The sequence below is a fragment of the Silurus meridionalis genome, chromosome 11, assembly GCF_014805685.1.
Source record: "Silurus meridionalis isolate SWU-2019-XX chromosome 11, ASM1480568v1, whole genome shotgun sequence".
Taxonomy (NCBI): domain Eukaryota; kingdom Metazoa; phylum Chordata; class Actinopteri; order Siluriformes; family Siluridae; genus Silurus; species Silurus meridionalis.
In genome coordinates, this window is record NC_060894.1 from 14915234 (window position 1) to 14936287 (window position 21054).

The following is a 21054-nucleotide window of genomic DNA, read 5'->3' on the forward strand; positions in this document are numbered from 1 at the left end:
TCAATTAGAAATAGGAAGACTATGTTTTAAAAGGTTACATATTTCCCATGTTTTATGTGTTAATTACCGTAATTTCCGGACTATTAAGCGCACCAAAATATAAGCCGTACCCACTGAATTTGACAAAGATTTTTATTTTGAACATAAATAAGCCGCACCTGCCTACATTAAAATTAATGAACTTTACACAGGCTTTAACGAAATACAGTGACTATAACACTGCGTGTATCTAAACAGTAGCCTACCAAGAAAGTCATTGTTCACTGTCTTCCTCCTTCCTTTCACAACAATTTCTCTCGGGAGTTTTTCTTTTGGCATCGTCGTGCGTTTAAAAATCACCATCGGTGAAGCTTTTCTTCTTATGCCGTGCAGCTCACAACACAGGTCAAGTGCGTTTTTTTATGCCCGGTTGTTTTTAGCGTGATGAATGATTTGCATTTCCTGTTGACAGTCCGAGTGAGCGGCAGGTCAAACGTCAGAAGAACATCATCCATATTTATGATGTCGTGCGGCCAGATTCAGAGGGAGCACGATTTAATATAAAGAATTTTACTGGTGCACCTAATCCCGTTAGGCAATTTCATTCGTCTAATGTTATGGGGCTCAGTTTTTTTACTTGAAGCTTGTGAAACCGGGAAAAACCCAGAAAAATCCATAAATAAGCCGCTTCATTGTTTAAGCCGTGGGGTTCAAATCGTGGGAAAAAAGTAGCCGCTTATAGTCTGGAAAATACGTTAATAGTGCTGTTGCATGTCATGTGACCAGAGTTATGATGTTGTGTGATCTTTCTCAATAGGAATGATCTACACTTCTAGTATTCTAGACTGTGAGAAGCAGGACTCTTACTGGCTAACCGTCTATGCCACCGACCAAGGGGTTGTACCACTCTCTACCTCCATCGAGGTGTATGTCCAGGTGGAGGATGTCAACGATAATGCGCCTTTGACCTCTGAGCCCATCTATCATCCTTATGTCTTGGAGAATTCACCCAAAGATGTTTCAGTTGTGCATGTACAGGCCAAAGACCCTGACAGCACTTCTAAAACCAACAGTCTCACATACCGCATTACTGCTGGAAACCCACAAAACTTCTTTACCATCAATTCCAAGACAGGTGAGAATACTCAGATTATGGCAGTTTATATTTTGCAGTTGAATGTTTTTTGCTATGAGTTGAAAACAATCTTATTTATTCCACAATTCCATACACTCAAGACTATTATCGTTCCACATTGGTGCAAGCAAGTGGGCCTGTAAGTGAAAGCTGTTGCTTTTCTGTTATGCTGTAATTCATCAAAAGTCGCTGTGATGCGTACAAACTTTGGCAAAAGTTTAAACTGTTTTGAAAAATGTAGATAGTCAGACACTTTTTAATGTTTTTATTTCATCTCTTTTGATTGTATCCGTTTTCTGGTCTATAAGCATGTGCATTATAATAAACAAATTATGAATTAGAATTATTAATTGTAAGAAATGACATTCTAGTTTTTTAAATAACACTGTATAATTACTGCTACTTTAAGGGACCAAATTTACTCACAATATGGCTGCAAAAATTATTTAAGTAGCCTAGCAATCTGATAGTATTTATAATCATTATAAATTATAATCTGACCGAAGCATCTAAGAATTAATACACAACGAATAGGATTGACTTTAGCTAAAATGTTATCCTATCCTGCAATGAGTAGTCACACTGTAAGCACCAGAAAATATGTTCTGGTATGACAATGCCACATTGTGCACATCGTCCATAACGACATGGTTTGCTAAGGTTTGAGAGCGAGGACCAACACGTAGCAAACTTCTAGCAACAATCCAGCAACCAGTTGGCATAACATACAAACTAACTAGCAACAACCAACTGGGTTAGCATATCAACCACATACCAACCACTTTAATTTCAGGTCCTTGCTAGCGAGTTCTGTGCTTGCTATCCATTTTAGCTTTGTTATTTACAGTGATGCCATGTCAGATTTGCACAGAGCTCCAGTTTTGTAATTTGGAGCTACATTTGATATTACTGTAGAATCAAAACATGTTTCCATTAAATCTTCATTATCAAATGTGTTTACCTATTTATATAAACTAGCTTGCTAGGACAAATGGAAAGCAGCAGGGATTGCAAGCTGATATCAACTTTCCCTCCCGTTATAGACAAAGCATAATACAAATTTCTTAATAATACAAATACAAATTTTTTAATACAAATTCTTTTTAGCGTGCTCTCTATCTGAAGCGATGTCTATTTCGTTTCCTAATGAAACACCTTGGAATTCACTGTGAGGCTCTCATAAATAGTGAGAGTGGTTGTATAGGAAATAAATAAATAAATATACACGAGGAAAACACAAATTTGCTAAGTTTCTGCAATTTAAAGTGGAATCAGCAGTTTGAAACCCAGCCCAGGGAAGGACATATTGTTCAAACAATGTTTTATGAGGTTATTTTTTTTTTCTGTTGTTTTTTTTCCCAAGGTAATTTTAGTCATTTTTCACTTCTAGCTATATTGTCTTTGTGCAGCGAAGCCAGAAATTTCATCCAATATATGGCAACTGCAACAAAAAAATCCCACTGACTGTAATGTATAATAGATAATGTAGTATTGACACAATTAAAGCAAACAACTTACTCTGTAATTCAGACCTGGAAAGTGTAACTTCACTACTCTACTTCTGCATTTAAACTCAGAGGTTTTACATTGTAAAATAGTTCAATGAGGCCAGTGGCAGCTCAATCGGAGATGGGCAACAACAGGTATTGATCCATGTGCTTGCTAGCTGACTAGTAATTACCTCCTGTGTCAGATCATCCACAAGCTGCTACTCTAACTCACACATGCTTGTCCACACACATATGGTAGGCAATGTGTCTTATATTGTGTTCTTGCTTATTCTGCATCTCTGAATAATCAGGAGTGCTCACTTCTCACATCTGCCTGCATATTTCATGAGTCATGAGCGATCAATGTACGCAGCAAAATGAAATTTATGAAATGGTGATTCATTCCCTTGAGAGAGCTTAACAGAGAAGTCCCTTGGGCTGCATATATTCCCTTGCACACCAGAATTGTTCATGTAAAATCATTGTAACAACTAATAAGAATATCTTGTGACATGCTGTGGTGTGCTCTCTCTCTCTCTCTCTATCTCTCTCTCTCTCTCTCTCTGTGTGTGTGTGTGTGTGTGTGTGTGTGTGTGTGTGTGTGTGTGTGTGTGTTAATCTAATAAATAAAGGTGATACAACGTACCTTTGGGCCACTTGCACATTAAGTCAAACATCTTTTCTTCTGTAGAAAGAGAAATCCTAGACATACTAGATGCATAGTGTTAAGTTATAAATTGTACCTCCTGTAGAAAAATTAAATGACTATAAAATATTTCATGAAGGCCACTGAGGCAGAGAGCATATTGAATAAAAATGAATAAATAAAGAGTAAACAAAAAACTAAATATCTTATGGTCAGAAGTTTTGTATAAATCCTTGTCACATTTTAGTGCAATAGCATGCAGAACGTGAAAAAGGGAACCTTTTACATTTATGCTTATAATTTAGTGTGTGTCAATGTTTACTCAAGCAGTAATTTATGGAGGTATTTTGTATTTGATGCACTTGTTTCACTGGTAGCTATTTATTGCTAGCTTTTAGGCTCATTTTTCTTTAAATAACACTTTGACATTTACATTACCTTGCTTTGTTGGTCAATGTCTTTTCTGTTATTAGAAATTTGCTTCATGGCTTTAAAGCCGTTTTTGTGTCACTGACATGTGTGCATGTGTCTGCTGTCAGTTCGCAGCTGTTGTAATTTGTTTAATGTAATCTCTCTGGATCAGGGTGTTAAACATTGGGGAATAGAAGCCATGTTCAGCTGCACTGAACTGTTCCTTGTAGTAACAGTTTCAAAATTATAACATGGACATGAATTATGCCATCTGTTTCTTTATAAACCCCTCAGTCTATCTACAGTATCTACCAGGAATGAGGCTCAAACTTTGACATGTTCATGTTTATTTAGAATCAGTCTCCATTCAAATGTCATAACCGTCAAGAAAAAGCTCTGATTTTAGTGTCTTTCTAGTCTCAAAATCTCTGGGGGGTAGTTTAATAGCTTTGCCGAGGCCACATGGGGGTTCTGAAAAAAAGAGGAAACGCTTACTTCATGCTATCTCTAAAGTCTGAGTTGCACAAGCAGCCCAGTGAACTTAAAGGGATGCTGCCCAAAACACAAGTGTGTTTTCAATGTGAGGTATTATTATTATTACATTTAGAGTAGTTGCATAATAAAGGTTAATACATGTTAATACATGAATACAGGTTCTGACATATTGTAGTGTTTGATACAATGTTTATTCTGAGGGTACAATTAATTGAAATATTCACCTGTGTTTTAGTGAATGACCTGATTTTGTTTAATTTAGGTCTCATCACTACGACATCAAGAAAACTAGATAGGGAGCAGCAAGCTGAACACTTTTTGGAGGTATGGATGTGTGTCCATTTATGTATACACTTAGTAGTCATTCATGAAATTAGGGCTTTGCCCATATACCCTGTGAGTAATCCAATAGACACTTCATACTTCATAGAGGATGCTTAAGTAGCATTTTAAAACTTTCTGGGAAGAAAACCTCTACCAACAGATACAACTTACAATCACTGTAGCATCCCTAAATGCACAAATAGTTCAAACAAACATCATAGTAAAGCTTTCATCGATATCCCACTGTGCTTGTGAGAAAGAAATAATACAAATACATCTTTAACCAGCATTTAAAAGTATCTGACTGGTATATAGACAGGTAAAACATCAGGCTACAACCCTTTCAATTAAGAATAAATGTTCTTGCAACTTGGCTCTCTTTGCAATTTCTCTGAAAGAAAGACTTACGCTTTTAGGGACTGTAATGTTCTGTCTAGCTTCCTTTTTATTATGAGATCATATTGTCTCCATTATCAGAACAATATATTACTTCCTGCTGTAAATATCTGTCCGAAGTTTGCTAAAGTGGCCATAGCAACCATGCAACACTGCTTTTATATAGAGATTTGTAATTAATAAACAAAAGTCCGAACACCTGTAGGAAATGTTAACATCAGCTTTCAAGGCTTTTTTTAAGTTATTAACCCATTACTTGCATTATTTTTATTTTTTTTTACTTAACCTAAACTTTTTTCCCCACCTCTGGCAGTTTAGTCAGATTATAGTTTTACCTCTGGCAGGGAGTCATGAAAAAAAAAAGGCTATGTAGGCTATGTAGCTAATCTTACTGCTTAGCCTAATCCAGAATATATTGTTAATAGACAGATTTGTGGCCAATACTGCACTCATGTATTTCACAACCTAAACAAGTTTCAAAGTGGCAACCAGAATGATAATATTTATTAAAAGGTAGCATTACACAGCTGGTGAAAAGGGCACAAAGCCGTTTTTTAAGAACTGTGAAAATGATCAGATAAGTCCGACATCCTGCTTTGGATATAATGCTGTGTATGTCTACATTTTACTTTTGTTCTTTTACAGTAACATTTGGAACATTATTTGTTTTGTGATTCATTTCACGACCACATCCATCAGCTCAAAGATTTTGATGAATTCATAGGAAAAGGACTTTGTGTGCTATTGATTATTTAAAGTAGGATAGGATGGATACAAGGCAAAATAAGTATCATTACTATGCAGCCTGCCCTACCTTGGAAATTAGGTTACAGAGTAGGATTATGTAAAGAGGTAAACAAAAAAAAAAAAAAGAAGATTTGTACTGCATGTGCATAATTATTCTTTTAGACAACAAACATGCAAAGATAACAATTTGAAATAGTCTAGTGAGCAAGTGCTAATTGATTACCTGGTCAGTGTTGTACAGTATTGCAGACTTATAAAGTGTATAGCTGCTTGTGAATACTGCTCTCTTTGCAAAGGTTTAGTTTGGAACCCTTCTGCTGCTGTTGTCCCACAAATCCACCATAAATGAAATCAAGTAATTGTGTATGATCTTATGCTGATTGTTGTGCCCCAAGCCTTTCGCTGGTTGTTATGTGGTATCTAATATGAGGGCAAAAGGAGAAAATATGAGGTGCATATAAGTCATTATTCATCATTCTTTTATGTCTCATATACATTTTGTATTATGTGTCAACATTTTATAGAACAAAAAAAAGAGAGAGGCGCATGGAAAGTTGTGTATGTATGAACACAACGTATGTAATATTATGTATTTATGAATAATAAACTATCTAAGAATTTATCTTGACAAGATATTAGCAGGGAATTTGAGATTCAAGTCATTCAAGTTATTTTGAAACTCGTACACATTTATTAATAAAAATAAAACAATTGCTTCCTCCACATGTTTTAATGGTTTATCTGCTTTCAGGTTACCATTATGGATGGCAGTAGTGTCTTCAGGCAGTCTACAGTGTGGGTAATAGTGCATGTTCAAGATGAGAATGACAACACACCAGAGTTCCCCAAGAAAGTCTACTGCATAAGTCTCCCAGAGCGGGACCAGAGCAAACGTGGCAATCCTGTTTATAGGGTCATTGCATATGACAAGGATGAAGGCCCTAATGCAGAACTCACATACAGCATAGTGGATGGAAATGAAAATGGGAAATACTTCATTGACACCAAATCCGCAATGGTGTACTCCAGAAAAATGGTTACAGCAGGGGCTCATGACACCCTCACGGTACATGACAATTTTATCATACTGAAACATACTGAAAACATATTTTGTTTTCCCAATTTGTCATCTAATACAGTGGTCCCCAACCCCCGGGCCATGGACCGGCACCGGTCCGTGGGTCAATTGGTACCGGGCCACACAGAAAGAATCTTCTTCTTCTTCTTCTTTCGGCTGCTCCCATTAGGGGTCGCCACAGCGGATCATCCGTCTCCATACCACCCTGTCCTCTACATCTGCCTCTTTCACACCAACTACCTGCATGTCTTCCCTCACCACATCCATGAACCTCTTCCTTGGCCTTCCTCTTTTCCTCCTACCTGGTGGCTCCATCTCCAGCATTCTTCTACCAATATAATTCATGTCCCTTCTCTGCACATGTCCAAACCATCTCAATCTCGCCTCCCTCACCTTGTCACCAAAACATCCTACATGTGCTGTCCCTCTAATAAACTCATTTCTAATCTTGTCCATCCTCGTCACTCCCAACGAAAACCTTAACATCTTTTGCTCTGCTACCTCCAGCTCTGCCTCCTGCCTTTTACTCAATGCCACTGTCTCTAATCCATACAACATGCAGGTCTCACCACAGTCCTATAAACTTTCCCTTTCATTCTTGCAGATACCCTACTATCACAAATCACTCCTGTCACTCTTCTCCACCCACTCCACCCTGCCTGCACTCTTTTCTTTACTTTTCTAACACACTCTCCATTACTTTGCACTGTTGACCCCAGGTACCTGAACTCCTCCACCTTCTCCACCTCTTCTCCCTGCAACCGCATCACTCCACTGCCCTCCCTCTCATTCACACACATGTACTCTGTCTTACTCCTACTGACTTTCATTCCCCTTCTCTCCAGCGCATATCTCCACCTCTCCAGGCTCTTCTCAACCTGCTCTCTACTCTCACCACAAATCACAATATCATCTGCAAACATCATAGTCAGGAGACTCCTGTCTGACCTCGTCCGTCAACCTGTCCATCACCACTGCAAACAGGAAAGGGCTCAGGGCCGATCCTTGATGCAGTCCAACCTTCACTCTGAACCAGTCTGTCGTACCTACTGCACACTTCACTGCCGTCACACTGTCCTCATACATGTCCTGCACCACCCTTACATACTTCTCTGACACACCTGACTTCCTCATACAATACCACAACTCCTCTCTTGGCACTCTGTCGCTTTCTCTAAATCCACAAATACACAATGCAATTCCTTCTGTCCTTCTCTATACTTCTCCATCAACATCCTCAAAGCAAATAAGGCATCTGTGGTGCTCTTCCTCGGCATGAAACCATACTGTTGCTCACAGATGGTCACCTCTTCTCTCAGCCTGGCTTCCACTACTCTTTCCCATAACTTCATGGTGTGACTGATCAACTTAATTCCCCTGTAGTTACTGCAGGTCTGCACATCTCCTTATGCTTAAAGATCGGTACCAGCACACTCCTTCTCCATTCCTCAGGCATCCTCTCCCTTCCAGAATCCTGTTAAACAATCTGGTTAAAAACTCCACTGCCATCTCTCCTAAACATCTCACGCCTCTACCGGTATGTCATCTGGTCCAACCGACTTTCCATTCTTCATCCTCTTAATCGCTGCTCTCACTTCCTCCTTACTAATCCTATCTACATCCTGCTTCACCAACTCCACATCCTCCAACCTTCTCTCTCTGTGATTTTCCTCATTCATCAGCTGCTCAAAATACTCCCTCCACCTTCTCAACACACTCTCCTCACTAGTCAACACATTTCCCTCTCCATCCTTTATTGCTCTAACTTGCAGTACATCCTTCCCAGCTCGGTCCCTCTGCCTGGCCAATCGGTATAACTCCTTTTCTCCTTCCTTAGTGTCCAACCTCTTATACAGCTCCTCATATGCCTTTTCCTTGGCTTTCGCCACATCCCTTTTTACCTGCTGCCGCATCTCCTTGTACTCCTGCCTACTTTTCTCATCACTCTGTCGATCCCACTTCTGTTTTGCCAACCTCTTTCCCCTAATGCTCTCCTGCACTTCCTCATTCCACCACCACGTCTCCTTGTCTTGCTTTCTATTTCCAGATGTCACACCAAGTACTTTTCTAGCTGCCTCCCTCATCACTCCTGCAGTAGTTCCCCAATCATCCGGCACCTCTTCACCACCACCGAGCCCCTGTCTGACCTCTTCCCTGAACCTCACTACACTCTTCCTCCTTCAGTTTCCACCATCTTATTCTTCTTTCAATCCTTACATTCCTCCTCTTCTTCTTCGCCTCCAAAACCATCCTACAGACCACCATCCGATGCTGTCTAGCTACACTGTCCCCGCCAACACCTTACAGTCTCCAATCTCCTTCAGGTTGCATCTCCTGCATAGCACATAGTCCACCTGTGTGCACCTTCCTCCACTCTTATCGTCACCCTATGATCCTCCTTCTTCTTAAAATACGTGTTCACCACTGCCATTTCCATCCTTTTAGCAAAATCTACCACCATCTGCCCTTCCACATTCCTCTCCTTAAAACCATACCTACCCATCACCTCCTCATCACCTCTGTTCCCTTCACCTACATGCCCATTAAAGTCTGCCCCAATCACCAATCGTTCTTTCCTAGGAACACCATCTACCACGTCATCTAATTCACTCCAGAATCTTTCCTTTTCCTCCATATCACAGCCAACTTGTGGAGCATAGGCACTGATGACATTTATCATCATCCCTTCAACTTCCACCTTCACGATCATCACCCTATCAGAAACTCTCTTCACCTCCACTACACTCTTACTGTACTCTTCCTTCAGAATCACCCCTACACCATTTCTCTTCCCATCCACACCATGATAAAACAGTTTAAATCCACCTCCAATGTTCCTGGCCTTACTCCCTTTCCACTTGGTCTCCTGAACCAGGGCAGTCTCACCCCAAAGCGTCACATATTGACGCTGTGGATGTTGCATCGGACGGCATCCACATCCGACGCCGAGGGTACCCCCTTCGCGTCGCTTTTTGACGTAGAGAGACGGAACCTCCCCTCGCCTCGCTTTTCGACGCAGATGGTTGAGAGCCCGTGTGCTACACTTTTCAACGCAGATCGCTGTCCTATACACTGAATAAAGTATTATCTATCATAATAAGTGTACAGGAATAATTTTTAAATTTCGAAAAATCCTGAAGATGTCCGTAGCCCTAACCCTAACCCAAACCCTAACCCAAACCCAAACCCTAACCCTAACCCGAACCTTAACCCTAACCCAAACCCTAACCGTAACCCGCAAATGGGGTTCCGTCCATCTGCGTCAAAAGCGGCGAAGGGTTTCCGTCCTCTCGTCAAAGCGGCGAAGGGGTACCCTCGGCGTCGGATGTGACGCCGTCCGACGCAACATCCACAGCGTCGATATGTGACGCTGTGGGGTGAGACTGTGTTGCCTGAACACACAGCATATCTACCTTTCTTCTCTCCATCATATCAGCTATCTCTCTTCCTTTACCCGTCATAGTACCAACATTTAAAGTACCAACCCGAACCTCTACTCTCCTACACTGCTCCTTTTCCTGCCGTCTCTGTAGACGTCTTCCTCCTCTCCTTCTCCTCCTTCGGCCAACAGTAGCCCAATTTCCACCGGTACCCTGTCGGCTAATGATACCTGTGGCGGTCGTTGTTAACCCGGGCCTCGACCGATCCGGTATGAAATTCTCCTTTGTGATCCGCATATTTGATTTGGCACATGTTTTACGCTGGATGCCCTTCCTAACACAACCCTCCCCATTTACCCGGGCTTGGGACCGGCACTAAGAGTGCACTGGCTTGTGCCCCCCTAATGGCTGGGTTGCCACACAGAAAGAATACAGAACTTAAATCATTTACGTTTTATTTATTATCTGATTCTGAACGATGTTTTATTTTGGAAAATTACCCGATTCTCTCCGCCACATCTGTCTATGACTCACTCTTGATGCATGTCAAGATGCCTCGGTCAAATGTCTTACCTCCATCCGCTACCTTCTTAAAGGGATGGCTCCAGCCCTTAACACATAATACATTACTACATTATCACTAAATTGAAACCCCCAATTTCGCAAAATGAACAAAAAACAACACAGTGGATTCACCTTTATTGATATATTAAAAAAAAAAACAATTTTTATTCCGGTCGTGTCATATTATTTTGTTGTATTTATCCGCCACACCTTAAAGGCCGGTCCGTGAAAATATTGTCTGACATTAATCCGGTCCGTGGCGCAAAAAAGGTTGGGGACCACTGGTCTAATATATTTTCTTGTTTTATTTTCTCTTACTTATGTCAGTTGCTGCCTATTGTAAACCTACCATTCTTCATACACTGCAGATAAAAGCCATGGACAATGGGATGCCACAGAAATGGTCAACTGTACAGCTACGTGTTGAGTGGATCCAAAAACTTTCACCTGCCCCACAGGCCTTGCATTTCATGATGTCTAACTATGACTTTACTATTGCAGAAAACGCTAAAGTTTTTGAAAAAGTGGGCACCATCTTTGTACGGCAAACAGAAACACCCCTCTGGTTTGATATCATTGGTGAGCTATAGAATAGATAAAGCTGGATCTGGTTTAGTTTCAGCAGGGTTTACTGCAAAACCTTTAATATTTTACAATATAGTTTTTTTTATTCATACATTTTAAGAGAAAGTATTTTAGCTTTGCTAAAGTTATTATTTGATTCTGTTCTTTTGCATCTCCATGTCTTTTATGCAGTGGTTGGCCGTGCAGTTGGTACCTGGGCCTTCAGTGGGGACTTACCAGACTTAATCCACCTCTTAATATCACCACTATTATGTCGCAATTATAGAAACCATCAATACTATACAAAAACACAATATAACAACGCGTGGCATTACAGATTGAAAGGCATTTCACATATGGAGAGTGAATACCATTTTACTAAAGCAAGAAACCCAGAAACTCCAAACCTCTACACTACAACCGCAACTGTGCAACATACATCATCTGGAGCAGTTCAGAATCAATATTTGTCTAATAACATGACAAAAACATTAAAAATGTAAATAAAATACAACCTACTCACCAGAGATGCATACTCATAATTTGCAACGCTCTTCAGAGGCTGTAAGCCAGTGGTACCGCTCATATTCACTGGTCTGGAAGTGGCAAACAAACGCTTTCCCGGGCTGAGACTAGCTAGCTAGCTTCAGAGTTGGCCGACCTCTCCTTATGACGTCTAGCTTTTCTGGATTTTTAAGAATGTCTGAGACCAAATCAATTTCTCTTCCTCCATCAGCCATTGTGAGCAAAAAAGTCAAACTAGGATGTATTAAAGTGTGCAGATCGTTACAGACATTTTTTGCTAGTCGAACTTGGCTGTAAACGTTTCCCTCTGACCAACCAATCAGAGGACGGAAAAATGCTGATGCTATTCTGAGCCAGCTAGCTGCCTTGTGAGGCGAATTTGAAATTTGATTGGTTAAAGAAACAGACCCATTGCTAATATAGTCTAAGGTACATCAGCCAGCACTACTGATTCTGAATGCCCTAAACAGATTGGATTGACCTGGCAGCACATAGAGGCCAAAATCTGTTTGGACAAAAGAATTTAACATCCACAAAACATCCTGAAAGCAGTGCAGCCAAGAGAAATGCTACGGAATTAAGAGAATAGACTTTTGGGAATAAATGAATACAATTTCATGGAACAAATATTAGAATTTAGGTTGTAAATGTAGGTCAGTGCTTCTTATAGTGTTTAGGCCAGCAGAAAAGGCCTTGATGGCCCAGACGGCCCACCACTGCTTTTATGTCATTTCACTTTTACTTTAACTCTATTTTGCTCTTACAACGCTTACTCTTGCTATCTTTTTGGCTTCATCTTGAAAAGCTGGAAAATCACAGGAGATGTTTGACATTCCCCAAATAAATCATGCTAGAAACTGCACAACCAGCACAGGTGAGAGAAAATCCTTTCTTATTTCACTTGCATTTAGAATTTTCTTATTTCGGTTCAGCCATATCACTTTTTAATATTTGCTTTAAGACCTCAGTTTGCTTGAGGGCACAAGCACAAACTGTGTTACAGTAAACAGTAAATACTCGACACCTGCCAGAATCCATTTCCTCTGATCTCTGTTAAGTACGATGGAAATTGAGTAAAATTGGATAAGACATATGCAATGAATACTAAAAAATACCCTGATGCTTCGGAGTGGCCTGGAATTAATGATTTGTAGAAGTGGGGCAAGGAAAGGCTAAACCTACTGCAGCTGTTTGTGGTAAATTGAGATATGAAACCATAGCTGATGAGAAAGATGCAAGCATACAGTGGCTGGTGCTATGAAGTCCACAAAACTTTGATGATGAGCTTTGCAGCATGAAAATTGCATTTCCCAGAGATGTGGGAAAAATACTAAATAAGTGTGTTGATATTACATTATAGCTGCCTCAACTATAAAGTCACATAATAGCAGAAATATTGTGTCTTGCTAAGCTGCTTTACAGGTATTTTCCATTAATTTATTTATTAGAAAAAATAAACTCTAATGGAGCATTTGATACCCAGAGGAGAATGGGGACTATAGTTTTGGTGAAGCCTCTGGATGCAGAAAATCAGTCACTTTACAACTTGACTGTCCAGGTGACTGATGGGACAAGTACAGCAACAACACAGGTTAGATATAGTCAATAATCTTGTCTTTTTAAAGTCTGTTTCTATATTATAAGATAGTTTTTCTATTTTCATTAGATTGGTACAATATGGAATAAAGTATACTGATAGCCACACAGGAGCAAAAAAGTATAGAATATTTTTGGATACCATAGCATAAAATTTTCTATTCTGAAATTAATGAGCCCAAACATCTTCCAGTATGGCGAATGGTCTTGCACACAAACTAAAGGTCCCATAAAGACATCATTTTTCAAGGTTAATATGAAAGCGGTCAAGGGCGTCTTATATTATCTTAGATCTTACATTGTGCCTGACATTACTAATGCTCTTGTGGCTTAATGAGCACAAACCACCCCATAACCTTCCAGTCAGAACTGTAGGCCATAACTGCAAAACAATGTACAGTACAAACTCCATGTTAATACAATTGGTTTTAAAATGGGCACATATTGATGTGGTATTCAGGTGTCCACATACTGTACATTTAGCCATATTTTCAATACTATTTGGATATAATATGCTTGTTTGTAATAGTAATCAAATGTGATTTGAAGGATGCATTCACTAAGTATGCTTAGAGGAATACTTTTGTGATCCAATAGGTAGAAATAGGAAGCAATGATTGAGACACATTAATAATTGAATAAAAATAAAAATAAAATAAAATAAAATATATGGTTTGTAACACATGCATAGAATATTGGCTAGACTTTACTCAATTTAGCTACTCCAAAAGCTACTCTAACTAGGCCATTGTAGATAATTAAGAGGGGGCTGGAGGTGAATAATCTTGTGAGGCATGAACCTAAAAATTGTGTGGACTCGAATTTGACTAGCTTTATATATCCAAAGCGATGTGAATTCATTTTACATTATGCAGTAAGGTCAATAGTATGTATGCATACAATTTATCAATGTAAAATGTATCAACTTTATCATACACTAATGCAGGTAGCTTATCTTTGTGGCTTATACTACTTCTTATTCCAGGTTCATATCAGAGTTTTGGACTGCAATGATAACGCTCCAGTATTCTCCCAACCTGTATATCAGGTTTTAGTTTCAGAAAACACACCAGTAAACACTGAGATTCTGCGTGTCAAAGCCACAGATAGTGATGAACAAGCCAAGCTGAGTTATTCTGTTCATGGTAGTGTTGATCTGGTCAGCATGCGCATGTTTCGGATTGATGTTGGCACTGGTGTCATTTACACTGCTGATGTTTTGGACTACGAAGTATGCACTCAGCATATTCTTACAATTATGGTAAGAAAGAATAAACATAAGAAAACAAATATTAATAAGAATGCAAATATTATTTATCTTTTTACCCTAAAGCATGTGATTTATTAAAACATAATAAGAAAAGTTTATAGCTAAAGGTCATGGGAGTTTTTTTAATAGGTTATTTTGCTGGTTTGTTTATACTCTATGCACTCTTACATTTGTATTCCTCTTTTGAAATCTTATCTTCATATTTACTATTAGGTAAAAGACCAGGAATTCCCTTACTACAGAGACCTGGCTCGGATCATAGTGAATATAGAGGATGCCAATGACCAGAGTCCTTGTTTTACACAGACTGTGTATGATGGGGTGGTAACTGACTCGACTTTTTTTGGAAAAGCTGTTGTACAGGTTTCAGCCTTGGATAGAGACACAGCGAGGAATAAAGAGCTGGTATATGCTATTGAAGCAGGTAAGCTTATATATATATATATATATATATATATATATATATATATATATATATATATATATATATATATATATATATATGTATACAGTACAGACCAAAAGTTTGGACACACCTTCTCATTCAAAGACATATATATAAGATATATATATTACAATCCTTTTCCACATCCTCTGATTGATCTTACAATGGCATCTGTTTATGATGTTGTAGTCAGCTATTGCTGTTATTATTATACCTAACTTCATTTTTACTGCAGGACTGTAAATAACTTGTTTTCTTTCAGGAAACACAGGGGGTGCATTTGGAATTGATTCGCTGTCTGGCACCATTTCAGTTTCTAGAGAGCTTGACTTTACATTTGCTGGACAATACATCCTTACTGTTCGTGCCACAGATGGAGGCAATCCAGCACTAAGTTCCACAGCCACTGCCAAAATTGGCATTATATTCTCAAACTTTTTTGCTCCCAAATTCACCCAACTGGAGTACCAGGCTGAGATCCCTGAAAATCTGCCTGTTGGAGCCTTTGTTACTAATATCAGAGCCATAAGCACATCAGGGCTTATTTACGAAATAGTGCAGGGAAATAAAGAGAAGAGGTTTGGAATCAATCGTTACACAGGTGTAATTGTGACTCAAAAGTCCTTAGATTTTGAAACCACAGCATCCTACCTGTTGGTTATCCAAGCTGACAACATGGCAGGGATTGTTTCCAGTGCTACACTTAATATTCAAGTGGTTGATAAGAATGATAATCCACCTGTTATTCAACAACTAAGATACTCAGGGAGCATTAGTGAAGCTGCCACTCTCAACAGTGTGGTTTTAGGTGATGATGGAATTCCCCTAGTGATTCAAGCCTCTGATCCTGATAGTAATCAGAATTCTCTATTAGTATTTCAGATTGTTGAAGACATGGCTAAATTATACTTCACTGTTGACTCTGGTACTGGATCAATTAGAACCATTGCCAATCTGGACTATGAGACTTTTAGTGAGTTTTACTTCCATGTCAATGTCAAGGACAGTGGTAGCCCAGAGCTTACTGCAGCTAGTCCAGCTAAAATTTTAATAAAGGTTTTAAATGTAAATGATTCTCCTCCCAGATTCTCTAAGTACACATATGACACTGTTGTTCTGCTTCCTACATATTCTGGCATAGAGGTTTTGAGATTGGAGGCATCTGACCCAGACATGAGTACAGATTCAATTTATTATTTTGCAGACAACAACTTGGAACCTTTTGCCATTGATCCTAGCACAGGCATCCTCACAGTCAAAAACAGCAAACTATCCCAAGACCGATACTGTTTTACCATAAAGGCATCAGACGGCCGTTACTCTTGCTCTGCTCTCGTGACAGTAATAGTACGTGAGGCTATGGACAGTGGCCTTTTTTTCAGTCAGCCTTCATATTCCTCCTTCGTGCTGGAGAACACCTCAAACATATCGACACTAATAGTGGTCAATGCTATAGGAAATCATCTGAATGAACCAATTAGATATGCACTGTTAAATGCAGGGATCCATTTTAAAATTGGGCCGACATCTGGGGTCATACAGACCACAGGGATCTCATTTGATTGTGAAGAGCAAGAGGTCTATGAGTTGGTGGTGGAGGCAAGCCGTGAATATGACTGGCTGCGGGTTGCCAGGGTTATTGTACGGGTTCAAGTGGAAGACATGAATGATAATGCTCCTGAGTTTGTTGGCCTACCGTACTATGCTGCAGTGCAGGTTGATGCACAAATCGGATTATCCATATTTCAGGTGTCGGCTACAGACTTGGATAAAGGATTAAATGGGAAGGTTTCCTATGAGCTTGAGGATGAGCATGGATATTTTGAGCTAAACAGTGCGACAGGTGAGCTCACCCTTCAAAGAACCTTCGTAGCAGATATGTCCAATGTTGACTATTCACTGGTCATTATTGCACGTGATGCTGGCTACCCCTCCCTTTTCACTGCAGTAGAACTCTCAGTCACAGTAATTAATAAAGCCATGCCTATTTTTGACAAAAGTTTTTATGGTATTTTTGTTAGAGAGGACATACCAGTGTCAACCTCAATTCTGAAGATTAATGCTGTCAGTCCTGAAGGACAGAAAATCATTTACACCATTGTGCATTGGGATCCCTCTCTTCAGTTTGACATTGACTTTGAGAGTGGTGTGATGAGGGCAATTTACCCTTTAGATTATGAGACTACTCCCTATTACAAGCTAGTAGTCAAGTCCATGGATGTCTTCACTGGAGCTACATCAGAGGTAGATGTAAATATTGATATTTTGGATGTGAATGACAATGCCCCTGTATTTGAAAAATCCTCATATACTGTTACCCTGGCTGAGAACTCAATAACAGGAACTGCAGTGGTACAAATCTTGGCAACAGACAGTGAATCTGAAAATGTTGCTATTTGTTATGAGGTGCTTTCAGACTCTTTAAATTACACAGACTACTTTGACATTGACAGCACCACTGGTCTCATTGTTACAACCCGTCCTTTAGATTATGAACATATTCAACGCTATAGCTTCATTGTCCGTGCAATAGACAATGGCTCTCCAGCCCAAAGCACTGAGGTCACGATTACTGTCTTAGTAAATGACACAAATGACAACCCTCCATCTTTTACTCAGCCACTTTATGAAGCTTTTGTTAATGAACTTGCTTCCAGGGGGCATTTTGTAACCTGTGTTCAGGCTTTTGATGTAGACGCCTCAGATTTTGACAGGTTAAGATACAGTATTCTTTCTGGAGATGATAGGATGAACTTTTAATTGATCCTAGCACAGGCATCCTCACAGTCAAAAACAGCAAACTATCCCAAGACCGATACTGTTTTACCATAAAGGCATCAGACGGCCGTTACTCTTGCTCTGCTCTCGTGACAGTAATAGTACGTGAGGCTATGGACAGTGGCCTTTTTTTCAGTCAGCCTTCATATTCCTCCTTCGTGCTGGAGAACACCTCAAACATATCGACACTAATAGTGGTCAATGCTATAGGAAATCATCTGAATGAACCAATTAGATATGCACTGTTAAATGCAGGGATCCATTTTAAAATTGGGCCGACATCTGGGGTCATACAGACCACAGGGATCTCATTTGATTGTGAAGAGCAAGAGGTCTATGAGTTGGTGGTGGAGGCAAGCCGTGAATATGACTGGCTGCGGGTTGCCAGGGTTATTGTACGGGTTCAAGTGGAAGACATGAATGATAATGCTCCTGAGTTTGTTGGCCTACCGTACTATGCTGCAGTGCAGGTTGATGCACAAATCGGATTATCCATATTTCAGGTGTCGGCTACAGACTTGGATAAAGGATTAAATGGGAAGGTTTCCTATGAGCTTGAGGATGAGCATGGATATTTTGAGCTAAACAGTGCGACAGGTGAGCTCACCCTTCAAAGAACCTTCGTAGCAGATATGTCCAATGTTGACTATTCACTGGTCATTATTGCACGTGATGCTGGCTACCCCTCCCTTTTCACTGCAGTAGAACTCTCAGTCACAGTAATTAATAAAGCCATGCCTATTTTTGACAAAAGTTTTTATGGTATTTTTGTTAGAGAGGACATACCAGTGTCAACCTCAATTCTGAAGATTAATGCTGTCAGTCCTGAAGGACAGAAAATCATTTACACCATTGTGCATTGGGATCCCTCTCTTCAGTTTGACATTGACTTTGAGAGTGGTGTGATGAGGGCAATTTACCCTTTAGATTATGAGACTACTCCCTATTACAAGCTAGTAGTCAAGTCCATGGATGTCTTCACTGGAGCTACATCAGAGGTAGATGTAAATATTGATATTTTGGATGTGAATGACAATGCCCCTGTATTTGAAAAATCCTCATATACTGTTACCCTGGCTGAGAACTCAATAACAGGAACTGCAGTGGTACAAATCTTGGCAACAGACAGTGAATCTGAAAATGTTGCTATTTGTTATGAGGTGCTTTCAGACTCTTTAAATTACACAGACTACTTTGACATTGACAGCACCACTGGTCTCATTGTTACAACCCGTCCTTTAGATTATGAACATATTCAACGCTATAGCTTCATTGTCCGTGCAATAGACAATGGCTCTCCAGCCCAAAGCACTGAGGTCACGATTACTGTCTTAGTAAATGACACAAATGACAACCCTCCATCTTTTACTCAGCCACTTTATGAAGCTTTTGTTAATGAACTTGCTTCCAGGGGGCATTTTGTAACCTGTGTTCAGGCTTTTGATGTAGACGCCTCAGATTTTGACAGGTTAAGATACAGTATTCTTTCTGGAGATGATAGGATGAACTTTTTAATGGACCCTAAAACAGGAGTTATCTCTCTGTCGTCCCAGCGTTTTCAGCGCATGCAGCAGATGTACATACTCAATGTTTCTGCATCCGATGGAGTGTTCACTAGTACAGCACAGGTAAACATCCGGATACTGGGAGCTAATTTATATAACCCTGTCTTTAGCCAGAGATTTTACCTTGCTGAGATACCAGAGAATGTACCTACAGGAGCAAAGGTTATTCAGATATGGGCCACAGATGAGGACTCTGGGGTTTTTGGCCAGATAAAGTATTCACTGATTTGTGACCTTGGAAAGACTCTGTTTTTTATAGGAGGAGATGGAGTGATCACGACAGCTCAAAAATTAGACAGAGAGAATCAAAAGAACAAGGACATGGTGCTGGTAGTAATGGCTCTGGATGGAGGTGGAAGAGCATCCTTCAGCAGTGTTAGAGTAATACTAACAGATGAGAATGATAATGCACCACTCTTTAGGGCTGCTGAGTATAGGGTTAGCATTAAAGCAAACATAGCCATTGGTACACTTGTGACTCAGATACAGGCTCAGGACCCTGATGCTGGGGAAAATGGCACAGTGACTTATTCACTGTACAGTGAGGCAAGGCTTCCTTTAGTGGATGTGTTAGAAATTGAACCTGATAGTGGGTGGATGGTCACAAAGGGAAGCATGGCTCATTTGAGAGGAACTGTTTTATCATTCTTTGTCAAGGCCACAGATGGAGGAGTCCCTTCTAAGCACTCATTGGTGTCTGCATTCATCCACGTTCTGCCACCTGATGCTAACATACCATCATTCTCTCAGCCTCAATACTCCTTTACCGTATTAGAGAATACACCAATTGGGACACCCTTAGGTTCAGTGTACCTGAGTCCAGGTCAGACAGCATTTTTTGCTGTGGTAAATGGGGAAACAATAGAGAGCAACCTGGGTAAAATGTTTATAATAGAGAGAGAAACTGGGGTTCTCAGGCTTGATAACACGCTAGACTATGAATTGGTCAATATCTATCGATTCAAAGTGTCTGCCATTATGAGAGAAGATCTAGTAGAATCCATGTCTGCGGTTGATGTGGAGGTGAAAGTTCTAGATGTGAATGACAATAAGCCTTCATTTGAGACTAGCTCATATGTAGCTATGGTAATGGAGGGCATTCCTGTAGGTACAAGGGTCATGCGAGTGCATGCTCTGGACCCTGACTGGGGTTCAAATGGACAGGTCCTTTACAGCCTTGAATCAACCTTCAATAATGAGAAACCCACTGAGAGAACCATTGCTATCAATGCCATGTTTGCAATTGATAGTAAAACAGGATGGATCACTACTCTTGGAGACTTGGACCATGAAATATGTCCATCCTACACATTCACTGTGGTTGCATCAGATCTCGGGGAGACAGTCCGTCTCTCTTCTACTGCTGTGGTTACTGTTGCCATTGCTGACATCAATGACAACCCTCCTATCTTTGAGAAAGACTACTACAGAGCTGCTGTGAGTGAGAGTGAGCCAATAGGAGAAGTCGTGGCTGTTCTCAGAACCCGAGACTCAGACACCTCTGATCAGAATAGACTGGTCAACCTCCATATCACAGGTATGTTTTAATCTAGGCCTTTGTACTGTATGATTTAGTGTAATAAGAATAAGTAATTGAGGAGTAAAAAGGCAACACGTGTGGGAAAAATAGGTCTATAAGCCAGATCTGTATAAGCAGATCGACAGA

General features: G+C 40.0%; 1 protein-coding gene across 2 annotated transcripts in view; it reads left to right on the forward strand.

Annotated features, from left to right (window-relative positions):
- Positions 1-21054, forward strand: part of LOC124393254 (protocadherin Fat 3) — a 54190-nt gene that overhangs the window by 8657 nt on the left and 24479 nt on the right. Inside the window, exons 3-12 of one of the 2 annotated variants that reach the window (XM_046860879.1) lie at positions 797-1114; positions 4419-4480; positions 6375-6689; positions 11014-11224; positions 12540-12608; positions 13183-13325; positions 14316-14591; positions 14814-15024; positions 15308-17419; positions 18949-20925. In XM_046860879.1, coding sequence (XP_046716835.1) covers positions 797-1114; positions 4419-4480; positions 6375-6689; positions 11014-11224; positions 12540-12608; positions 13183-13325; positions 14316-14591; positions 14814-15024; positions 15308-17419; positions 18949-20925 — 5694 coding nt within the window. Of the gene's footprint in view, positions 1-796; positions 1115-4391; positions 4481-6374; positions 6690-11013; positions 11410-12539; positions 12609-13182; positions 13326-14315; positions 14592-14813; positions 15025-15307; positions 17420-18948; positions 20926-21054 lie in introns of those variants that run through there. The other variant, XM_046860878.1, reaches the window with a different exon arrangement.